A 23,063-nucleotide genomic window follows, 5' to 3' on the forward strand; every position below is an offset into this window, starting at 1 on the left:
CAGTGGAATTTGGAAATAAGGTGAACACAGGGCCAGCCTTACGGGTGGGCGCTGTGGTCAAGAAGCAAGGAGTGGGGTGGACTTAGGGTATGAGGCCACAGAAGGGAGCTCAGGGCAATGCAGAGGGAGGCAGCGGGATCTCAGGGAAATGGGGGGCAGGGGGAGAATTCCTCCACCACTTTGGCCTTGCCCCCTCCCCCACTTTTACAAAGGTTCCAGCATCTTTGCCAAGCCTTCCCCTCTCAATGATTTCCAAATAGGTCTCCAGGTGCATCCACAAATGCTACACCTTATCCAGCATACTGTTGCCTGATAGGGTCACAGCACACTCTACACAAGCCCAAGCAGCCACATCGACCTGCCTAGCGGACATCTCATGGCAAGATATCTGTCATGCAGCAATGTGGCACTCTATACACACGTTCACGTCGCACTATGCCATCGCCCAGGCAACAACAGCAGACCATGTCAGGCTACACATTTCATTCTTCTCACATCCTTGGACCCACTTCCATGCTGCTCACTGCTCACCCACATTTGGAATACATGTAGGAACCACCACTCTCAGAAGAGGAGGACGTTACACACCTGTAACTGGAGGTTCTTTGAGATGCTCAGTTGGTGAAAAAGAAGCATAAACTAGCTTCATCCCTCTTGCTCATGATTCTCTCAGCGCAGGGAAGTCATTAGGAGGTACAGAGCTGGCATACCCACCCTCCCTGAATCCCCCAATGCAGGGGGCATGTCAGGACAGGGGGATATATTCAACTGGCAATTAGTCTCTTGAGAACCATTACCAGCTAGTGCAAGAAAAAAACGCATCAGGGGAAATGAAGGACCCATAACCAGTTCCCTGACAGCCACCATGCTCTGCTTTGATGAGCGTAAAGCAGAGAATCTGGCCTACATGTTATCCACTTAATGGACAAACTTGTCATTATAAAATCTAAAAAACCTTCCCTCCCTCCCACATTACTGACTATTTTGATTGGTAATGTCTTTCTTTAAAAAATTAAGAGAGTGAACCCTAAAGAAAAAGTTTTACAATTTCATAAGTTATTAGTCATCACATATTGCAAGACATCAACAATATTATGTAGCCTGGAAGATGCTCAGTCTCTAAAAGGTGTAGTTTTGGTTGCTTGGCAGTTTGATTTAAATCTACAGACCTCTCTTTCTGGTCACACTGATGTGTTATTTCCTCATTCTAGTCTGTTTAAAATACTTGGGGGTATTCATATGGAAATGATGAATATGTTCGTAGTTGTGTCCATCTTTGTAGGATCCAAACCTAAGAAAAAATAATTAACAAAGTAAAATCATTACAATGTAACAACAATGAATTAACCCATGCAATTAAATCACACAATTTTATAGTGTAATTAACATTTAATCTGAACAATTGTTTTTAAACTAGGCTTCATTTTAAAGTAGACTTGTTGAGAATACTTTTTTTTTTTAAAGTAAAGATGGGAGAAAAAAAGCAAGAATGTCTGAAAGGCAAATTACACAGAATGACAGGTCTGAAGCAAAAATAGAAAGTTCCATTTAGGAAAATAAAAAGTTTAGTCTATTACAGCAATATGTAGCAAAATAGACAAAATAGACAAAAGTCTATTTGTATCAGAATCAGCAGCTACATCCTGGTAAAGTAAATAATAATTACCTATATGCTCTAGTTATGAAGGAGTGAGTATAACAAACACATTTAAATATGCAGCATAAATGATTACATGATGGCCCAATACGATGGATATTCCATAAATGGAACTTCAGTTGAATGAGAGTTGCACAGATGCAGTGAACTCCTGGCCCCATTGAAATCAATGGGAGTTTTGCCGTTGACTTTAATGAAGACAGGATTTCACCTGTGTAGTGCCTGAAGGCTCAGACCCACTGTTTGTCCAGATTCCCTACTCTTAAAATTATGCCAAAAAGCTGTAAGCCCTAGATGAATGGAGAGAAGTATATTGCACATCACACTTAAACATGTAGCTTTTAATTACTGCTTGACTATTACTGAGGTTTTCTTTTACAAAAAGATCAGCATTGTTTATTAACAATGTCAGCATTAGCTAGACATATAAAAACAACAGAAAATTTCCTTTTAAAAATTATAGCTAAAAGGTAAAGCTTGTTCTTGGGAGCTGTCATTTTCCTGCTTTCAGGTAGGAGCAAAAGAAATTAGAACAGGAAGAAACTCATCTGCACTGAAATAAATGGACAAAGATCAGGACTTTGAATATGGATTTTAGGTAAGTTTCAACACATGGGACAGATTGTGGAAATCTTCAATCACATGCATAATCCAACTGACATCAATACCTAAAAAACAAATACTGAAATTTACCTCGTGAAACTTAAGAACTTCTCCCACTGATTTCAGCGCAGAACAAATTTCCTTTTTATCCTTATTTCTCTTACTTCCTGTGTATTAGCAGGAAAACTGCACCATCTGCTCCAAAAACTCGTTTTCTGTAACTTGTTCTGTTATGACTACATACTATTTTAGACAGATGAAACATTTAGAAATCTGTATGTAGTGCCTGTTTCACATTTATATTGTATTTTATAAAGCACTACATAAAATGTCGTCCTGAGAGGTGCGGAGGAACATGCAACTCACATTGACTTTAAAAGGAGTCATGAATTAATCCACACGTCACCAATGTGAGGTAGGTATCTTCACTTCACAGAGCTGTACACTGGGGTACAGAAAGGCTAAATAACTCAAGGCATATGGCAAATCAGTGGAAGAAATTAATTAGAAATAAGGGGCTCTGGCCTCCTAAACTTGTGCTCAGTCCAGCAGGCCATGTTGCCTCCCCTGTTATATTTATAAAGCTCAGTTTTGTTCCTGTGACCGAAAGCCCCCCTGTATTCCCCCCATACACTACTGTAATAATCTTTGTATAAAATATGCCTTGTTAGATATTATTTGAAAACTAATAACTTGCTGGTCAATAATATCATGGTAAAATATGTGTAGCAACATTAAATGCAAAGTTTTGAAATCCCCCTGCATGATGTTCTTAGCACATGTTCAAAATCACACACACCTACCCAGACAGAAGTATCCTGGATGAAATGTGTATTTACCTCAATTTACATATAAATAGTAAACAGGGTCCTTGAGACAGTAGGGGGAGGAGATGGCAGGAGACAGAGTAAACTTATGTTTCAGCAAACACAGGTGAGAAGAAAGAACATGGAGTCTCCTTCACCAGACTCCAGATCATTTCTTTACTCTTTGAATAAACCATTCTTTGAGGGGTAACTCTCAGAAGAATCCACTTCAAGGGTTAACTGAACTATAAAAGAAAGGGGGAAGAAAACCCAAGCGATTCGTCTCTCTCTCTCCCCTAAGAAGACAAAGGAACCAGCCCTTTGACTTTGAGGGGTGACCCTGACCAGAAAATTTGGTCAGCCGCATGCCTGGAAACATATGGTAAGGATTTTACCTTGAACCAAGTCTAGCGTGTTTAAGTTTTAGCTACTAGAAAGGGTTTTATCTTTAAACCATTTCTAACTTTAATACTTTATACTTATATTCGCTTAACACCTCTCTTTGTAGTTAAATAAACTTCTTGTATTTTTAATCTAATCCAATGTTATGTTTAAACTGAACTGTTTGGTAACTCCAGTTAAAGCAGCAAACTGTTGAATACAGGGGGAACAGACCTTTAATTACTTAATTGTCCAGAAGAGAGTAGGACAATGCAGAATACAGATTTTAAGGAAATTTGGGGTGGGGAGTGTGTTAGGGTCATCCTGAAAGGCTGGTGGAAGCCAGAGAGTGACTGGAACATTGCCGACAGGCTGCTGGGGTCCGAGCTGCTGAACCAGGGTTGCAGCTACAATCAGACACTCAGGGTGTAACATGCTGTTAGGCTGTTTGTGAGTGGCCCTGGTTGGGAGCTACAACAGTAAAGCCCTGTCAGGCACCCAAGGTTGCAGAACAGGCGGTGAAACCCCTCACTGGTCTGGAATACACCCTGGAATGTGACAGTTCCTCAAGTTTTCCCTTTTTGGTAATACAAATAAATAAATAATGATCATCTTCAAATATTTTTCTTATACGCTGACCTTGGGTTGAAATGGATGTCCTCAGGAACTTGGCTGGGGTCAATGATGATTTTGTCATTGTCAACGTAACTATCCAAGTCATCTGGGATCCTAAATTTGGCCATCTGAACTTCTGAATCACTTAGGCCAGCATGAGAAATGCGGACATAACCCAACCTATCACATCCAAACACAGAATTACTTTGAAGAAATAGCTCAAAGTCAGATCATCACATTAAAGCCTTTTTAAATCAGTGTCTTTAATAGTTATTTTAACCCACTAATATAATTCTTTTCAATTCTATAGCACCTTTCATCCAAAGATCTCAAAGCACTCTACAAACATAAGCTTCACAACACAATTTTGCACATGGAAAAACTGAGAAACAGTGTAAGTGCCTGAGATCACACAGCAAGTCAGATGTAGGACCAGGAATATTATTTAGAAAGCATTATGTTGTAGTTTACAATCATTAGAATATATTGGTATGTCTCAACAACTTTTTTCAATTAAACCATTTTGAAAGTTTCCAATAAACATTCAGGGAAAATGACTGAACTTTAAAATACAGGCGTAATAATAAAAGTTGTGTTATAAATGGCATCTCACTCAATACAGCTTTTCTCTGTGTGTATTCAGTCTCCTTATGGACAATATAGTTTACTACTTTTTATTCCTGTTAACACTGCAGACTCTACACTGCTATGTTAGAGTGAGCTGGAGTCTATTCTGGCTCATGAATCACCAACAGAATTATTTACTAGAGGCTCAATCCTGCAAGGTGCTAAGCATCCAGTCCTGGTCCAGCAAAGCACTTAGCATGTGGTTAACTTTAAGCACGAGTATTCTCATTAATGTCAATGCAAAGCTTTGCTGGACAGGGGCCAGAGTGCCCTACACCTCACAAGATCAAGCCCCAGGAAGATATTTCAGAATTTGTATCACTGGTGGTGATGAGTGATCAAGAATTCCAGGATGAGATTGCCAAACTGGGATTTAGGAAAATGGTCTTTACGTATTAACCAAGCAGATTTGACCTGAAGTCTTAGAAACACAAAGATGGAGCCCCATGATGTCATTTTTACAGAGTAACTTTACAAAGTAGAATCACACTAAGTCTGACATCCACTTATCAGGTTCCATATTACTTCATGTTATACCTGACTGCCTGCATGTAATTTAGTAGTTTGCCTTCAGCCAGTCAGAAAGTTTGATGTAAATTAAAGACAAGAAGTAAGCTCTTCCATTCAGAGGAGTTATACAGGCTTCTGTCATGAGATCTAAAAGTGATAATGGTAACATATCTAAAACGAGTAAATTATCCATTTTGACATACCATATTAGTCCATGATACATGATATAATCACACCACCTGTCATTATCCTTACTGTCAACATCCTATGGGGGAAAAATAAAGCAAACATGACAAGGTTTCTTCAAAGATGGACCTCAGGTCAGGGCATGTCTACACTAGGGGCACTACAGCTTCTTCCTACACTGACAGTGCAGATGCTTCCTACATTGACAGAAGGTGTTTTTTCCATCAATGTAGGTAGTCCAAGAACATGAGCAGCACTAGCTAGGTCGACAGAAGAATTCTTCCATCAATCTACCTGCGTCTACACCGGGGGTTAGGTAGACATAATTACAGTGCTCAAGGGTATAAATTTTTCACACCCCTGAGCAACGTAGCTAGGTTGATCGAAATTTTAAATGTAAACCAGGCCTCAGTAACAGAATCTGCATGTGGACACAGAACAAGGAAATGATTTGCTTGAGATGTAGTCAAAAGTTGCAAAGGAAACAGAATCCTGATGTTAGATCCAGGCAGGTAAGTAAAGGAAGACTGATTTTTTTAAAGGCATTTTATTTCTAAAATAATAGTTCATAACAGATAATTGAAAAATGGAACAGATTTTAAAACAAGTTGTTTTTTAAAAAGTATGTGTATTTTTAACCCTATAATCTGTGTAGGTTACTCATTTGGAATATTAAATTAATCTTTTCTAAATTAGTTAATTGTTATAGTTAGTAGTAGTTCTATATTACCTTAACATTACCATTTTCAATTACTTCTATGTAACCTCTGGATCCAGGAGCTGAAGTGATATATCCTAGAAACACAAGCTGTCGCGAGCTATTCTTCAACAGGTTTGAAATAGCAATAGCCTGGAGCTTCCTGTCCAAGACATCTCTGAAAGAAGTGGGAAACCATTACAAAAACATTTTTTTTTTAAAGGATCAGAAAAGATTCTCACTGATACAAACACAGAAAACCATGGGTTATGCAGTGGAAAACAGTGTGTGAAAGTTTACAAAAATAGGATGCTTTTTAAACTTTTGAAATGTTTGACCTCTGGTGCAAATTAGCTGCAAATAAGAGCTTCTTTCTCCTCAACACACTCCATGAATAGCTTGTTCTACGTTTTTATACTGAGCTCTAATCACCATGAATTTCTCATCTGAGTATCTTCTGCAGTTAAGACTTTGGGTCTGTCTAAATTATAAGTTTAACTGTGCCAGCATATAACAGTGTGGCACATTTTGGAACGTCCACATTCTAACTTGACCTTTTAATTGTACTATGGACAGGACAACCAGATCCTAGCATTGCATTACAGAATCATGATAAAACCTAGATAATGTAATAATTTCTCTAACACCATTCAAAAACGGTGTCCCACAAATATTACCAACAAAAATGGTGCTGGAACATGTACTGATTTAACAAAATTGATTTAAAGACTGATTTTAATTCAAACAATGCAGGTTGTGTGCATAGACAACACCAGAAAATCATTATTTTCCTGTATGCTTGTATTGTAGAGCCTTGCACTGGTACTGCTGGACAGATGCAGGTCAAAAGGCTTTATGCCAGAATATACCTTCCCAGTGCTCTTCTTGTATTTACTGAATTTCTAAATATACCTTCCCAGTTCTCTTACTGTATTTACTGGGTTTCTAAATGACTCCAATAAAAGTATCACTGATCCAAGTACTGTAGTTGGTTTGCTTCCTCCTACAGCTAATACACACTTAACACAAGCCAAACAAAAAAGACCTGCACTGATATAATCCCAATTTTTTAAAAATAATCCTTTATTAATTTAAAAGTTATGGTTTCTGATTACTGTTCCCCACTTTCAAAAGCAGCAATAAAATTACATTTTTAATTAACCCATTATAAAGCCTCCATTATGAATATGAATTCTCATAATTAGTCTCAAAACACAATTTACTTTGCACCTGCTTCCTTAGCAAGCTGACAATAGCACTATAAACTGATAAACAGAGCAATGCTTGATATGGGATGATCTTGTGCCCCTTCTCCAAAGGATCTGGTGCTTGGGTGGGTTGAAAAAGCAAGTTCCTCCCTCAAAGGAGGCTCTTGGCTTCCGAGACTTTTAGTTGCACTCAGGTCATGTTTTCAAACCTTTCTTTGTATCCATGAAGGCTAGAATTTTTTTTCCTTAAGTGAAAGCTGAGATCCCAATAATCACTTGACTCCTGGAGCTAGGGCTTTTAAGAAAAAAATCCATCAACTATCACAAGACTTGAGAAATTTGCAAGAATTGGTAACACTAGTATTCGCCCCTAAATACATGGAAAGCTGGGCTGGAGGCTTTAGGTCACTAGAGGAACACTGCTGAAGGGGAGGGCAGAATGGCCAGGGAGGAACACTGCTGGAGGGAACTTTAGGCTGGTCAGTAGGTAGGAATGCTAGCACTAAGCACTGAGCTCCTTCCATTCCCCATGCACAGCTACCAGGTGGGCTGCTTGTTTCTATTCTTTTTCAATTCAAATGAACCGGCCTCCAGGAGGTGTTTCCCAGGCCCAGAAACAGCGCTCAACCACGTCAAGGTGATGTGTGACTGTTGCCAGCAATTGCAAATTGCTCCATTCTATGTCTTCCATCAGGGCTGCTTGCATGGCAATGTTCTGCACAGCAGCTCCTGTATCGGCTGTGTAAATACTGCAGGATAAGGCACGAGGTGCTTGTAATGCTCACAACAGTGTACAGCTGAGCGGGGTCCGTGCTTCTCGTGCTATGGTGTCCGCGCAGGTAGGAGGTAAGCGCATCATGGAAGGCTAATGCCATGTTCCCATAACCACCCATGTCAGTGTTTTGGTTCCATAAGGCATTGCAAGCCCAAGCCAAAATTCCACTCAGCTATGTGCACTGTGGGATAGCTACCCACCGTGCAGTGCTCAGTGAGTCAATACAAGCCCTGCTAGTGAGGACGCACTCTGCCGACACAATGAGCGTAGTGTAGACACGCAAGATCAATTTGCTTAAATCGGAGGCTCGATGTTGCCTTAGCTTTCTAGTGTAGTCATGGACTGAGAGAAACACAGGTGCTTCCCCCTCTCCATGGCCAGTTCCTCCCACTCCCTTCTTGTTGGAATGTGCTTCTCCTCCCTTCTCTGCTACCCTGACAGCCAGATTCTTTGGGGGTGGGGACACAAAGTTGGACAGAAAAATGGAAGTGACTGGGCTGCCTGCTTTAAGCTGTCTTTTAGAGGCCAAATTGGGAGCCGTTTCAGACCAATTCAGTTTAATTAGTAAGACAGTTTCCAAGAAATACAGCTAACTGGGAATGAAGCTTCTGAGGTGGGAAAGGGGTGAGGGGGAACGTAATGGGTGGGCAGAAGGAAGCAAACTGATCATTTTAAACTACCTCCCACATGCCTCTGGATCCTGGCCATTCTTTAAACAGGTGGTTATGGCCAGACACTTTCAACTTGCTTTCTAACATGATTATAATACTTAGGGAGTTTATGGAATTGCCACCAGTAATTGCTTCCTGCTCCAGTACGACTCACATTTTCTGTGCTCTTATCCTGTGATCTCCTCAGGACAGAATCCTGTTTTTAGCATGGCCCATTCATTAGTTTAAAGTGCCAAGTACACCTTACAGCACTATGAATAACGTCTAAACACAGAGTAAACTGGAAGCTGCTTAGCTGTCTCTTCTAGGTTTTATGCCAAAGGCCCCCAAACTGGAAGAACATTTGGGGGAGGGGGGGACGCACAGCTCCCATGGGGGGCGGGGAGGGAGCACCACCTAGCTCTGCTCCTGGCCCTGACCTCACTAACAAACTCCAGCTGTTTTCAGAAGCTTTTTTGCATATTATATTCCTTAACTGAATGTATAGTTATCTCTGCATAAGTTACAGTAATTAAGAGATAAATCCCAAAATCTAATAATTGGGATCTTAATATTAGATACTGTGGAGAATAAAGCAAAATGAGTTATAGCGACTTAAAAGATTCACAAAACCTGCCCAACTATTAACATACATTACACAGCCATAACCAAGACATTCCAGGAAAGATTGAGAAAGACAATATATTTGTTAATCCCCTCAAGCTTTTGATTTATCAGCCCAGTTCTTCATTTCAGAAGCAGGAGGTCACATTTCACACCTCCAGTTTTAGCTGTCCAGTAAAGGTACTGAACTTGTTTTTTTCTTGCTGTTTATGCAATGTGTCTTAGAAGTCTCAGAATTGCTCTCTTTCAGTACAGAGGGGAAAAAAATAACACCCTACACTTAGGCCCTATAACTTCTTACCAAGCCACAATTTATGCCATCTACCTGTACCTGAGTCTATCCTCCCTGATGGAACATAATGGAACTCTACTGAGAGGGAGGAGGCTGAGGTGAAGGGGAGGAATCTGATATAGTTTCAAAGCCAATCTTGACTCTGTAGACGAGAGGTGGGCAAACTACGGTCTGTGGGCCACATCCGACCCACAGGATCGTCCTGCCCAGCCCCTGAGCTCCCAGCCGGGGAGGCTAGCCCCCCTCCCCAACAGCCATGCCGCTGCATGGGCAGTGCTCTGGCCTGCCACTCCTACTGGGCAGCGTGGGGAGCGCGGCTGCCTCTGGCTCGATTGCGCAGCTTCAAGCTCCTGCTGCTGGTAAGGGGGCGGGGAGCAGGGGGTTCTGGGGGACAGTCAGGGAGCAGTGGCGGTTCGATGGGGCAGAGGTTCTGGGGGGGCGGTCCAGGGATGGGGAACAGGGAGGGTTGGGAGTGGCAGTCCCGGGGGGCCTGTCAGGGGGCAGGGGTGTGGATAGGGATTGGGAGGAGCAGTCAGGGGACAGGGAGCAGGAGGGTTGGATAAGGGGGTGGGATCCCGGGGGGCAGTTAGGGGCCCTGGGTCCCGGGAGGTGGCGGTCAGGGACAAGGAGCAGAGGGCGGTTGGATTTATTCTTTTACGTAAAGACTGTCCGGTTTGGTCAATGTACATGGCAGAGGAGCATTGCTGGCACATGATGGCATATATCACATTGGTAGATGTGCAGGTGAATGAGCCTCTCATAGTGTGGCTGATGTGATTAGGCCCTATGATGGTGTCCCCTGAATAGATATGTGGACACAGTTGGCATCATGTGCCAGCAATGCCCCTCTGCCATGTACATTGGCCAAACCGGACAGTCTCTACGTAAAAGCATAAATGGACACAAATCAGACGTCGAGAATTATAACATTCAAAAACCAGTCGGAGAACACTTCTATCTCTCTGGTCACTCGGTTACAGAATAAAAGTCGCAATTCTTCAACAAAAAAACTTCAGAAACAGACTCCAATGAGAGACTGCTGAATTGGAATTAATTTGCAAACTGGACACCATTACATTAGGCTTGAATAAAGACTGTGAGTGGATGTGTCATTACACAAAGTAAAACTATTTCCCCATGTTTATTTTCCTCCCCTACTATTCCTCACACGTTCTTGTCAACTGCTGGAAATGGCCCACCTTGATTATCATTACCAAAGGTTTTTTTTCTCTCCTGCTGGTAATAGCTCACCTTATCTGATCACTCTTGTTACAGTGTGTATGGTAACACCCATTGTTTCATGTTCTCTGTGTATATAAAATCTCCCCACTGTATTTTCCACTGCATGCATCTGATGAAGTGAGCTGTAGCTCACAAAAGCTTATGCTCAAATAAATTTGTTAGTCTCTAAGGTGCCACAAGTACTCCTTTTCTTTTTGCGGATACAGAGTAATACGGCTGCTACTCTGAAACAATTTAGACTGTACTTACACCTGAATCCCAAATTCCCCAAGGCCAGAACGTACTGAAGAGAAACACCAGCTAGCTATAGTGTTTGGAGCACGGCTCTTCTCAGTCTAGCCAGACTACAAACCAGTAGTAATTCCCTTCATTTCGCTGCAGGGTAGAAGAATCTGGAGGGCAGACTTTGAAGATTGGCCTTTTCTAAACTGGCATCTTCTTTGCTGCATTCTGTAGCTAGGAACTTGGCATACACTGTTCTCAAAGTCTGCTGTCCAGCTTCCCTGATTTTACCAAGGTTCTGAGCGTCCCTCATCCACCTTTGGAAAAATAAGGGCTGTATTGTACATTAAGTTGCTAAGAACTTTTATAATTAAAGCTTGTCACATTTTAATTCATATTTTTAAAAATCCGTGTCTTTCCACACCGTCTGTTTCCAGAGATAACTCACCCCGACACGTGATCCCTTGTGCTTGGACCAAAATTGGTGTAAAAACCCAGTTTTTCTCCTAACCACATGGTTGGATCAATGTTCCCAATGAATGGCTTAGAGGTATCACTCTCCAGAATGGTAATAAAATCTGCACCTGGGAGACAAATTTTTGAAAAACTATAACTATCAAAAAGACCGAAAGTTATTCTTCTGATCACACAGAATGGATGCAGCTCCCTCTAGCACCAGTCAGTGCCAATTCTACATTGACCAGAGATTGGTCCATCCATTGGTTGTGTATGCTGTTTCTGAAGTGCTCCCAGCCCTTCCTAACCTAAGACCCCTCAGTATGGAACCCTTACACCAATAATTCAGCCCATTCCACAAAAGTGTTTGTTAATAGTGTACCTGAAGTCTCTCCTGCACCCCCACAAGATAGAATTGCAGCCTTACTTCAAGAACACTTTTAGAGCGATTTATTTAGTACAATAAAAATATGAGTGAAGGACTTGGTGGCTCAGAGGATTTGAATGGGACACAGAACTCTTCCTTTCTAGGGATCAGCTCAAATGCAGCTCACACAGGTAATGACTGAAATGGATATTATTTGATGACTGTTGATCTATGTAAAGTAAGCTAGTCTGGGTCCTGTTCAGAAGAGACAAGTGTTCACTTCACAAAAACTCACCATCACGTTCAGCACTTTTATTGGCTGTCTCATCAGAGACAAGAAATGAATGAACACAGCAACTGAGCTGCTCATTCACCATTAGAAATGTCCCCTTAAGGTCAAGGTTGAGGCATGTTGATAGCTGACAATGTGGGAGAAGTTTGCTCTTCCCTTAGACATGATGTTTTTATTCTATGATTCTCATAAAAATGAGGTAATTTTAATCAGAAACAAAGCAATGCTTGCTCCTTTCTCAAAGGGTGGAATCTCAAATTGCTACACTTCAATTATTAGTGAATTTATGAATTTCCTAGAAAGCCATGCAATATTTATATAAAACATAGAATTCTGTAATTTTATATTAAACCTATGTCACCAGTAGATAGAGATGTAGATTTCTTAATCTAAGGTTTGTCTTGAAATTTCTTACTACGGTTTTTGACTTCTGAATTGCTTCTTTTGGAAATAAGCATTTCATTAGCACAAAGAAACTTTCAAAGGAAAATAAGTAAATTACTGATCCTGTCATTTGTGCTTTTGGTTCATGAAGGCTTCAGTTGATGGGTTTTAATGTGCATGAGAAATAAATACTTTCAATATATTTCTTATATAGATACTTTCAGGTTAAAAACATGGGCTACACTGTTCTATCTGAAGGGAAAAAAACCACTAAGAGGACAGAGAGTAGCCCAACTTTCAACTCCTGGAGTTCTGAATTGGTTTTTTTAGAGGGTGGGGGTTGCCTACTGAATGGGCCAAGGTGTCAGCTCCCTAAACACGAAACCATCAGGGCACTTGAGGAGGTCAGAGCCGTCTGTGCAGTAGTCCAGTGCCTCTCGTTGCTTCCTAACCCCCATGTCATACGTCAGCATGACATGCTGCGTCAGTGCCTGCAAAAACTGCTCATTGACATGGAGACAACCCCTGCTCAGGGGAACAACTGGTTCCCTTAGTAGAAGGGGAACACACAAACCATAATGTTAACCCCAACATCACTCCTTCCTAGTGCCCTTTGTGCACCTGCAGAGGAGCTTGTCTGAGAACAATGTTACAAAGCCTCCCACCACACTCCAGTGCCACCTGATCTTGGCCCCTTCCATTCATGAGAGCAGTAGGGACAATCCAGACACATACATAGTGCTAGAAAAGCAAATTTCCTTGCTCATATATGTTAAAAACAACACCTGAGAGTATAAAATCAAGTATATTTTAATAAGAATTTCTCTCTCATACCACTATTTATAATGTTAACGTTATACATTTCTCAGCTTTTACAATGCAAATAGATGAATTCATTTTTCAAGTTTATAATTCATAGCTAGCCATTTCATTTTCAGGTGCTCAAGAAACGCACAATGCTGCACTATTTTGCTTGCAGACATTGTAAGGGAATGTTTATTTTAAAACTGTTTCCATTGAAATTAAAAACAATGGAGAAGTTAAAAAAACAAACTAAATATGGAGCCAAGTTTATCCGAAAGAGTCTTTAAACTTAAACTTTCTTTCAGTAAATGTACCAAATATTTTGCTTTGCAGTGTTGTTGTAGCCATGTTGGTCACAGGATACCAGAGAGACAAAGTGGGTGAGGTAATATCTTTAATTGGACCAACCTTTGTCGGGGAAAGAGACAAGCTTTTGAGGTTACAAAGAGCTCTACTTCAGGTCTGGGAAAGGTACATAGAATGTCACAGCTACATAGAAGGTGGAACAGATTGTTAAGCATAAGGAGCTCCACATGTTGCAAGAGGCCATTCAAGGTGAAGTGCGCAGTTAACACCTCTGCAGTCGTAGGACAAGAAGGGCTAGTGGGTTACAGAGTCATTCAATAAAGACAATCGATTTACAGCTCATTACAACAATTTTTTTTAGTGATTAACGAAGTGACGAATTTAAGCTCTCAGGCTCATCTTTTGGAAGAATTGTGCAGGCTTCCTTTGTGCAGGTCAGATATGGAGTGACTGACTTGTGAAAAGTGGCCTCTTAGTCCTCATCCTCAAAGGAAACCTGCACATAGATTCATAGATATTAAGGTCAGAAGGGACCATTATGATCATCTAGTCTGACCTCCTGCACAATGCAGGCCACAGAATCTCACCCACCCACTCCTGCGATGAACCTCTCACCTATGTCTGAGCTATTGAAGTCCTCAAATCATGGTTTAAAGACTTCAAGGAGCAGAGAATGCTCCTAACACAGGTAAGTAGATCACAGAGGTCTGTAGGTATTATTAATAGCACATTATTTCCACAGATAGAGAAAATCAGGAAGTCATGACATTTAAAATGTACCCACACAAATAAGGCAGGCAAATGAATAAGAAGGGAGGAGGGGTTACTCTCTCCCAATTCATGATGTGTCGTAAACCTGGATAAATACCACAAAAAAAGTTACCGACAGACATTCACTCACATTTTAGTGTATTTGCATAACCTTTATTCACACCCTTTTTTGTATTTGCCATCTGTAACTATTCTAATGAAAACTAGTAGGAACAGTTGTCATAAAAGCAAGTTTTGAGTAAATATTTCAGAATAGTCATAGAAAGCAAATTTCTAATTGATAATTGCAATTATTCACACCAGAAACTTGATTTTATAACATTCATCCAATCATGGAACAAAAGCATGTCATGTAATGTGTCCAATCAAAACAGCTCTAATTTAAAACTGAACCTATTGAATACTCAAAGCAAAACTAACATTTGTAAGTAAACTGCATGCTGAAATATGTTAGCATAAAACAATCTCTCTCACCTGAAGCTGTCACCGCAACACCCAGCTCTTTGGCCAGATAGGAAGCTCAGATCCCACCCACCCCCTTTTTAAAAAAAAAAAAAATCAAATCTCCTTAATGAATCGAGAAGGGATGCTTCTAATTCAGAATAGTTTGTCAGAAAGGCTCCATTCAGAGTGACATAGTAACAAGGTGGTTTGTCCCATTAAGAGTCAGAGGGCCTGGGGCCAGCAAGTCCTGTTCAGTTATCGGACGCAGCTGGGAAGGGATCAGGTGATTCCTATAAGAGCTTAAGGGGGGGCTGCAGGAAGCAGGGTGGCTCCTGTGTTCTGAATAGAGTTCAAGTGCAGCATTAGTCCTTCCTGGGCTGGGGAGACAACACAGCAGCCCTACAGTGACCAACCTGTTGTCATGTATCAGTGAATTTGTGGGGTAAGAGTCCCATGATCTTTTCAAAAGCTGGTTCTCCTTCATGGCAGCACAACAGGCCTGTCACTGTACCAGCTTCAGCTTTGATTTTCACTGTAGTTACCCTATACTGCTACGCATACTAGCAATGGAGCATTCCTCACTGCAACATCAGCCCAGTGACAAGTCATGGTTACGACAGCATTTCAAACAAGAAGCATGTGACTGCTTTTCAGATCAAGGATTTAATTCCAGCTAATAAAGAACTTAATACCAACTCAGCTGTTCCAGTTTTAAACAAAATGCTTGTTAGGTGGGTAAATCCTATAGTCTAATCAAAGCACTCCATTTCTGAACTGAAGACGGTAACCCTTATTCAGGACCAAGTGGAATAAAAATTTGGTACTGCTCACGAAGCGGGATGTATGAAGCTTGGAAATGAATCTGATGCAACGTCATACACACTTCAACACTGCTCAGCTCAACAAAATTTGAACAGACTCTACTATGACTCAGCCAAGTTACAGGCACTGAGTTTAGAGTCTCCAACCTGCTGGGTCCAAAACCACTTGCATGCGTCACTATCACACGTTCTTAGGTCATGAACACATGGGCAACTATTTGCATCAACATCAGTGAAGCAGGTGAACTCCCTCATTATCCCTGGAAATAAATTCTGCCCTGATTAAAGTAACTCTGCATCAGCCTACTTGAGAAAAAAAAAGTGTACTCACAGAGTATCTTATATAATAAAAGTTTTACTGCGGCTCTGGAAAGATCGCTATCATTCCCCCAATCAGAGTGTGGAAGTCAGAACAACCATCCACATTCATCATCATGGAAGGAGGGTGGAAAGAGTAGAAAGACACTCTCTCAAGAAGAGGCCATTTGAACATCTTTTCCCAATCCTGGAGATGCCCCAAAACATCTTTACACCATAAAAGCCCTTGGGTTTACATTATACTGTAAATCTACACTTCGCAGTCCATCGTGTTCTCATTTGTTCTCTCTTCCTACATCCTCCTCTTGCTGTGTCTAATTTTCCTTTCTTTTGCCCTACATTTTCTTTGCATCATTCCCTTTTTCCTACTTGTCTTTCCCCCCTCCTCAGTTTTACACCATACTAATAGTTTTTGGAGGCAATTCTAACTTAATTTTAGTCTTCATTTTTCCCCACCCATTATTTTTTATTTGTATTACAGAAGCACTTACCAGTCCCAAGCAAGATCAGAGCCCCATTGTGACAGCTGCCAAATGTATTCATAGCAAGAGACAGTTGCTGCACCAAAACAACTGCAATTCAAAGAGACAAGGCAGATAAAGGGTGGGAGAAAGGAAGTATTATCCCCCATTTTTTTAAAAACAGACGGGGAAGTAAGGCACAGAGATTAAGTGATTTACCGAATGCCATACAAGAAGTCTGCAGCAAAGTCAGAAACTGAGACCAGATCTCCCAAAACCCAGTCCAGTGACTCAACCACACGACCATTTTCCTCTGTTCAATACATATTCATATACTGAGTGACTTATGGTTGCGGTGTATTGCTGGAAAGATTTCTAAGGGATCATTTGCAGATGTTACAGTGTGTTTGAAAATATATTTCTTTGTTTAAAAAAAAATAAACAATATTACTCACCCGTTGGCCTAATTTCTTCTTATAAGCTTTATATTGCAGTCCTAATCCTAGCAAACCCACACCAACAAACAGCCACAAGACTTGAAACAGAAAAAACACAGGAAATTAGTTGTGAGAGAGAAAAAGGGATAGAGTGCAGAGTTAATTTCATGCTCTCAGTTAAACATGGAAGGGTATATTCTCTTCCTTGGGATTAATATTTAAGGAATGGGAGATACTGTCCGGTTATAGTTAAATCTCCACATATTTCAACAATAAGTGTAAGTACTTAGAAAGTACTGTACTGCCCATCAGTATACGTGCAGATATTTTTAGAAGAAGAATCTATCTGCCTTTCATTCATGTCCTCCAAAACAAAGCAGAAACAGCAGGCTTCATGTAGCACTTTCCTTTGTATAGCAAAGGCTTTGTATAGCTAAAATTATCTCTTCTGAAGAACCTGTTACAGAAATTCATAAAGGCAAAAAGAAAAATGCTGTTTTTCCTGGCTCTGTTCCAAAAATCCTTTTGAAGTATGGAAATATTAATTTGTTAATATTATCTTGCCAAGCAAATAGCTATAGTTTACTTTAAAAAATCCCAGACCTCAGAAAGATGCAGTCCCTACCAAACCTCCATAGAAGCACTTTTCTAAATGTACAAATTGGCAGATTCTTGAAGCACTAAAACCTTATAGAACGCAAATCATGGCTTTTCTGTTGCTTCCGAAGTCTGCCAAATCACAACAGTGGACAGGTAAGGACTCTCAGGGTTTGGCACTCATAACTCGTTGGTGATTAAATCACTTTGTGATTATTTCACATATACAAAGGCACATTAGGCCTACCAAAAAACTCAGGTAACTCTAGTCAATTCATTCATCAAATCCTTAAATAAACAATGATAAACTGACATATAATTAATTTTACATTAATATCAAACTCTTGTAAAACAACTTTGCGGCACATTTAAGCAAACTTTACCATGAATAGTGGCAGGAAAAAAAAAAAGACACATATTTACATGCCTTTATAAAACACAAAGGTGTTTGAGAGAGAAACTGACCGAAGAGCAGTAAAGTCTGAGAATGCTGGGGAAGTAAAGCCAGAGGTCAGTGTTGCATTAAGTTATAATATCAGCTTGGTAGGACAAGGCTAGAAGCCAGTAGACAGGGTATTTTACTTTTCCACTCTTCTGAAGTTATAACAATGCTAATAGCTTTGTTTTGGGGGTGTTAAAACTTCTCAATTTGACTATAAATATATTTTACTACTTATATGGCCCCACTACCACAGTTTCTGAGTCACAATCTTTAATAATATTCACAACATCCATGAGGGGTAGGGAAGTACCATCATCTCTGTTTTGCAGATGGTGAAGTGAGGCACAGAGAAGCTACGGGATTTGCCCAAGGTCATGCAGGTAGTGATAGGAAAGCAGGGACTTGAACACAGGCCTCCTACATCCTGACCTAATGCCCTAACCTTTAGACAACTTCTCTCTCTAATTCACACTGTAACTGAAAAGCTATTATTGGACTACGTGACCCCAATTCTCAACTACATCTCAGATGTGCTTAGTTGAGGTGGAGAATGGCAGCCACAGGGAGCTGGCTGCAGCTCATTGATCCTCACCAACAGAAGTTACAGCAGTGAGGCTAATATGTCCAGTTGTGCCACTGGGGTGAACAGGGTAGCCAACACACAATTTTATTGAAAGTCTCATGATATTTGGTATTATTTTTACTTAAAGCCTCAGCTCATAGAACCATGTTATTTTGTGAGCTGCTATGAAACCCAACACCAGTATGATGGTGTTGGCAGTCTGACAGCTCCAGATTGGGTTTAATGAAGTATACCAGATTTGGAGCACGAGTAGAAGAATCTTCCCTAGTATGAATCCCCAGATCCTTTTAATTATTTTTCAAATCTACTCTATATGTAGAGTAAGTACAGAATCAATTCTGTAAATACAGAATCAATTCTCGAGTACCTGGCGCATTTTGTAACAAGTGTTATAGTGAATATCAGGCCTTAGTTATTGCACAAATGCTACATTCGATTTTAAGCATTTTTCAACTGATATTTAGTTCATGAATTTGTGAATAAAGAGAAGCCATTTACAGTCATGTAATTTTTATAAATATGGACAATACCTTTGTAAACTGTTTCCTGACCACCATGTTACTGTTTGACCCACAAGAGAGGAATAAACACCTGGAGCCAAGATCAGTATTCAGAGTGTAGCATTTGGAGCTTGGGATGAACCTACGCTTCCTGCAAACAAACACACACACTGATTTTAAAGGGCTGTATTTTCAAAAGAGATCAAGTAATAATGATTTCCTATGCATTTGTTCAACTGAACATACAGATGTGCACAATACACGTTTAAAACACCAACAGAAATGCACGTTGATAGAAAATAGGTACATTTGTTTCCACCAACTTATCAGAACTATTGTTTACAGTGGGGGGAAAAAATGAAGAAATCACATGTATTTTCTTAGACTGCAATCAATACCTGAAACTAGGTGGGTCATACTGCAGAAATATAGGACTAAATATTCAAAAGTAGGTGCTTAATTTACATCTGTAAAATGCAAATATTTGGAGCCAGTTAACTGAGCATGCAACTATTCCTGAACATTTGGATTATGAAGCTCAAAAATTACTCAAGTAAATTCTCAAGTGTAAGCATGCACATGATGGAAAAAAATGTTGGTGCATCAGATTGTGAACTGGATTTAAGAAGAGGTGTTGGAGGAATGGAATCAGAAAGAGCAGTCACAAGAGAGCCAGGAAAGCCAATTCACTGTAATTCCATAATACAACAATACAACAGGGACTGACAGTATATTGCACAAGGGTATATGGCAGTAGGGACATGACACTGGTATACATAAAAAGATAGCTTTCACACATTTAGAGGAACCGGGAAATTCTTCTACTGTATAATGTTCCTTTATATAATTCATGCTGTACTGCAACTGAAATAAAGATGCCCCTAAAATACATGTTTTTTAAAAGGCCGAGATATTATTACACTTGAACGTACGTAAAACTTTGAATTACATCTTTCCCCATGAAAATAATAAAGGAAGAGGCATCTGCAGTATTGAGCTATACCAACCCCAAATTGGCCGTGACAACCCCATTATTACAGCCTGTCACATGACCAAATGCAAAATTGCTACCAAGTACCTCCAAGAGACTTAGTTATTATGTAAATAGCAAGGATAGCTTGGTTTGGAACTTCAGTACACAAAATAAATTTTTTGTTTAGTCAGCTCTTCATTAACAGTCTAATAGCCTTCACTCTAAGACATGGATTTTATCATACTGGTTTGCCAATTTGATTTGGTGCTTATCTGTTCTGCCATCTGCTCCATAAGCTACACATTCTAAAAATAATTAAATCTTGAGCTAGTAAACTCTAAAACAGCACGTTTAGGGCTTTCTCTGAAAGGGGTTACTCCATAGCTGAGCTGGACACAGGGTTTCACCCAGTTAGGGCTGCACACATTTCCATGCAGTTCAGTCATTTATTTTGTGAGACTGGCTTGGCGACACTGAAGCCCTTTTGATTGTCGAGCTCCTTCCAACACCAAGGCTGGCTGCACCTAGCATATTTATTCATAGGAGGCTGGTTTGTTCCTTCTCCCTATTATAACTACCCTCCCAGGCAAATCCTCCCTAGACTCACCTAAATCCACTCTTGGTCTGCTCTTCCCCTTTCTCACAGAAAGGCAACTTAATCTCTCCCTGTCCTTCTAACAGCTCTCCAAGGTCAGGAAGCTTCTTCACAGGACAGCTTTCCTATGAAAGAAAACTGAACATTCCCTGTGACAGGGCTGACATATCCACTCACCTTCTCTGGGATCAGCCCACTCCTCTTTCCCAGCAGGCAAAGCCTATTCATTTCCTCCCCAATGGGCTAAGAGTCCCCTGGCACCATCCCTACTCCAGGATTACCTCCTCCAGCCTCCAACCCTGCCTCAGTTCTTCTCCATCTAGAATTATTTACCTTGCCCAGCTCCCTCTAATGGCTCTGCAGATGTCTTCCACCACAGTGAAAGCTTGCCCTAATTGGCAAAAATTGCTCAACAGAGCAGGCTCCCACACCTGCCATGGAGGGATCTGTTTTATCTGGGAGAATTAATTAGCTCCTCTTGTCCATGAAAAGCAATACAGATTTAGGTAGATGTATGGATACCACAATACAGATTCTGACTCTGAAACACATTCTAGCTAGCCCAACAGTTTCCTTTAGTGTTCCCAGTTGGTGGTTCAGTAGGTGATGTAAGAGCATTTGAAATCTGGGAACACTAAAGGAAACACATAATGGAATAGTATAATCCTACACATTTGGCAAACTTCCATAGCACCCTGCATAATGCTCCCTGCTAATGCTCATACATCACCTACTGAACCACCACAGTCTTAGGATTTTAATTATTTTTCAAATCTACTCTATATGTAGAGTGAAATAAATAATTTCTTAGAGAGCTTTCAAAATGTTACATATATCTGCCTGCATTGGACAATGCGTCTTTGTTAATTTATCATAATGTTTTTAAGTCACCCTTAAACATGAGTGCATTGTTGAAATGAGGGAGGAAAAACTGTTTATCTGACAGGAATATCGCACCTATAAACCATATCTTAAAGAAAGAAAAAAAGTTGGATTTGATAAATATGCTCCCTACCCCCACCCCAACTATTTGCAGTATAGCAAAATGAGACTTCTGATATTATACAAATCAAACAGATATGGATTTCTGTAGATTTGACTATTAAAATTTATTGAATGAAGGAGATAAATATTGACCAACGCAAAGATATAGAAAGGAAGCATTGCTCTAGATCAGGGGTCAGCAACCTTTCAGAAGTGGTGTGCGAAGTCTTCATTTATTCACTGTAATTTAAGGTTTCGTGTGCCAGTAATAGATTTTAATGTTTTTAGAAGGTCTCTCTCGATAAATCTATATTATATAACTAAGCTATTGTTGCATGTAAAGTAAATAAGGTTTTTAAATGTTTAAGAAGCTTCATTTAAAATTAAATTAAAATGCAGATCTTATCAGTTTAGTGTGATCCATTTCCTTGCTTTTCCTTGCTGAGTTTTCCAATGTCTGGCATGTATTTGGATACTTTAAGCTGCACACAGGCTTCTGAGTGATCAGTTGTTAACCGGCTCCGAGAGGGACAGAGGACAGATTTCAAGTGTGAAAATACCTGTTCACACAGGTATGTGGATCCAAATGCTGAAAGCACTGCAAACGCAATTTTCTTCAAACAGTTAAATTTCACTATCAAATCACTTGTATTTACTTGTATTTACTGAGGGACAGACAACCTATCCTAAATTCTCAATTACTGAGGGACAATCTACACTTATTGCTATATTTGCTTTCCACAAGCTTCTTTTAGTATAAAAACAACAAGGAGACCGGTGGCACCTTAAAGACTAACAGATTTATTTGGGCATAAGCTTTCGTGGGTAAAAAACCCCACTTCTTCAGATACATGGAGTGAAAATTACAGATACAGGCATAAATATATATTGGCACATGAAGAGAAGGGAGTTACCTTACAAGTGGAGAACCAATGTTGAAGGCCAATTCAGTCAGGGATGTGGTCCACTCCCAATAATTTTAACACCATCAATTCGGGCTTGAGTAGGGACTGAGAGTGGCTGCCTCACTACAAAAGCAACTTTGCCTCTCTTGGTATTGACACCTCTTCATCAATTATTGGGAGTGGACCACATCCACCCTGACTGAATTGGCCTTCAACATTGGTTCTCCACTTGTAAGTAACTCCCTTCTATTCATGTGCCAATATATATTTATGCCTGTATCTGTAATTTTCACTCCATGCATCTGAAGAGGTGGGATTTTTACCCATGAAAGCTTATGTCCAAATAAATCTGTTAGTCTTTAAGGTGCCACCAGACTCCTCGTTGTTTTTGTGGATACAGACTAACATGGCTACCCCTCTGATACTTTTAGTATAACTTTTTATGAGTGATGTACCTGAATATTTGGATGCTAATATTTAAACTGTATTGTTGAATCTGTTAACCTTAATTTGGGATATAGCAGATTA

General features: G+C 40.2%; 1 protein-coding gene and 1 long non-coding RNA gene across 2 annotated transcripts; both read right to left on the reverse strand.

The window, feature by feature from the left end:
* Positions 1–1,105: 1,105 nt before the first annotated feature.
* Positions 1,106–12,295, reverse strand: CWH43 (cell wall biogenesis 43 C-terminal homolog). Its single transcript, XM_037898575.2, has 6 exons — positions 12,214–12,295; positions 11,544–11,679; positions 6,116–6,260; positions 5,403–5,464; positions 4,087–4,242; positions 1,106–1,291 (listed from the first exon to the last, which is right to left on the reverse strand). Exons 1-6 carry the CDS (start codon positions 12,293–12,295, stop codon positions 1,195–1,197), a joined length of 678 nt encoding a protein of 225 aa, XP_037754503.1. The 3' UTR covers positions 1,106–1,194.
* A 3,609-nt stretch (positions 12,296–15,904) lies between these two features.
* LOC119566000 lies at positions 15,905–19,231 on the reverse strand. The gene is made up of 3 exons (XR_005225004.2): positions 19,109–19,231; positions 16,975–17,054; positions 15,905–16,630 (listed from the first exon to the last, which is right to left on the reverse strand). It is a non-coding gene; the product is annotated as an uncharacterized LOC119566000 (long non-coding RNA).
* Between the last annotated feature and the right edge of the window lie 3,832 nt (positions 19,232–23,063).

Source organism: Chelonia mydas, chromosome 4 (assembly GCF_015237465.2).
Source record: "Chelonia mydas isolate rCheMyd1 chromosome 4, rCheMyd1.pri.v2, whole genome shotgun sequence".
Classification (NCBI taxonomy): domain Eukaryota; kingdom Metazoa; phylum Chordata; order Testudines; family Cheloniidae; genus Chelonia; species Chelonia mydas.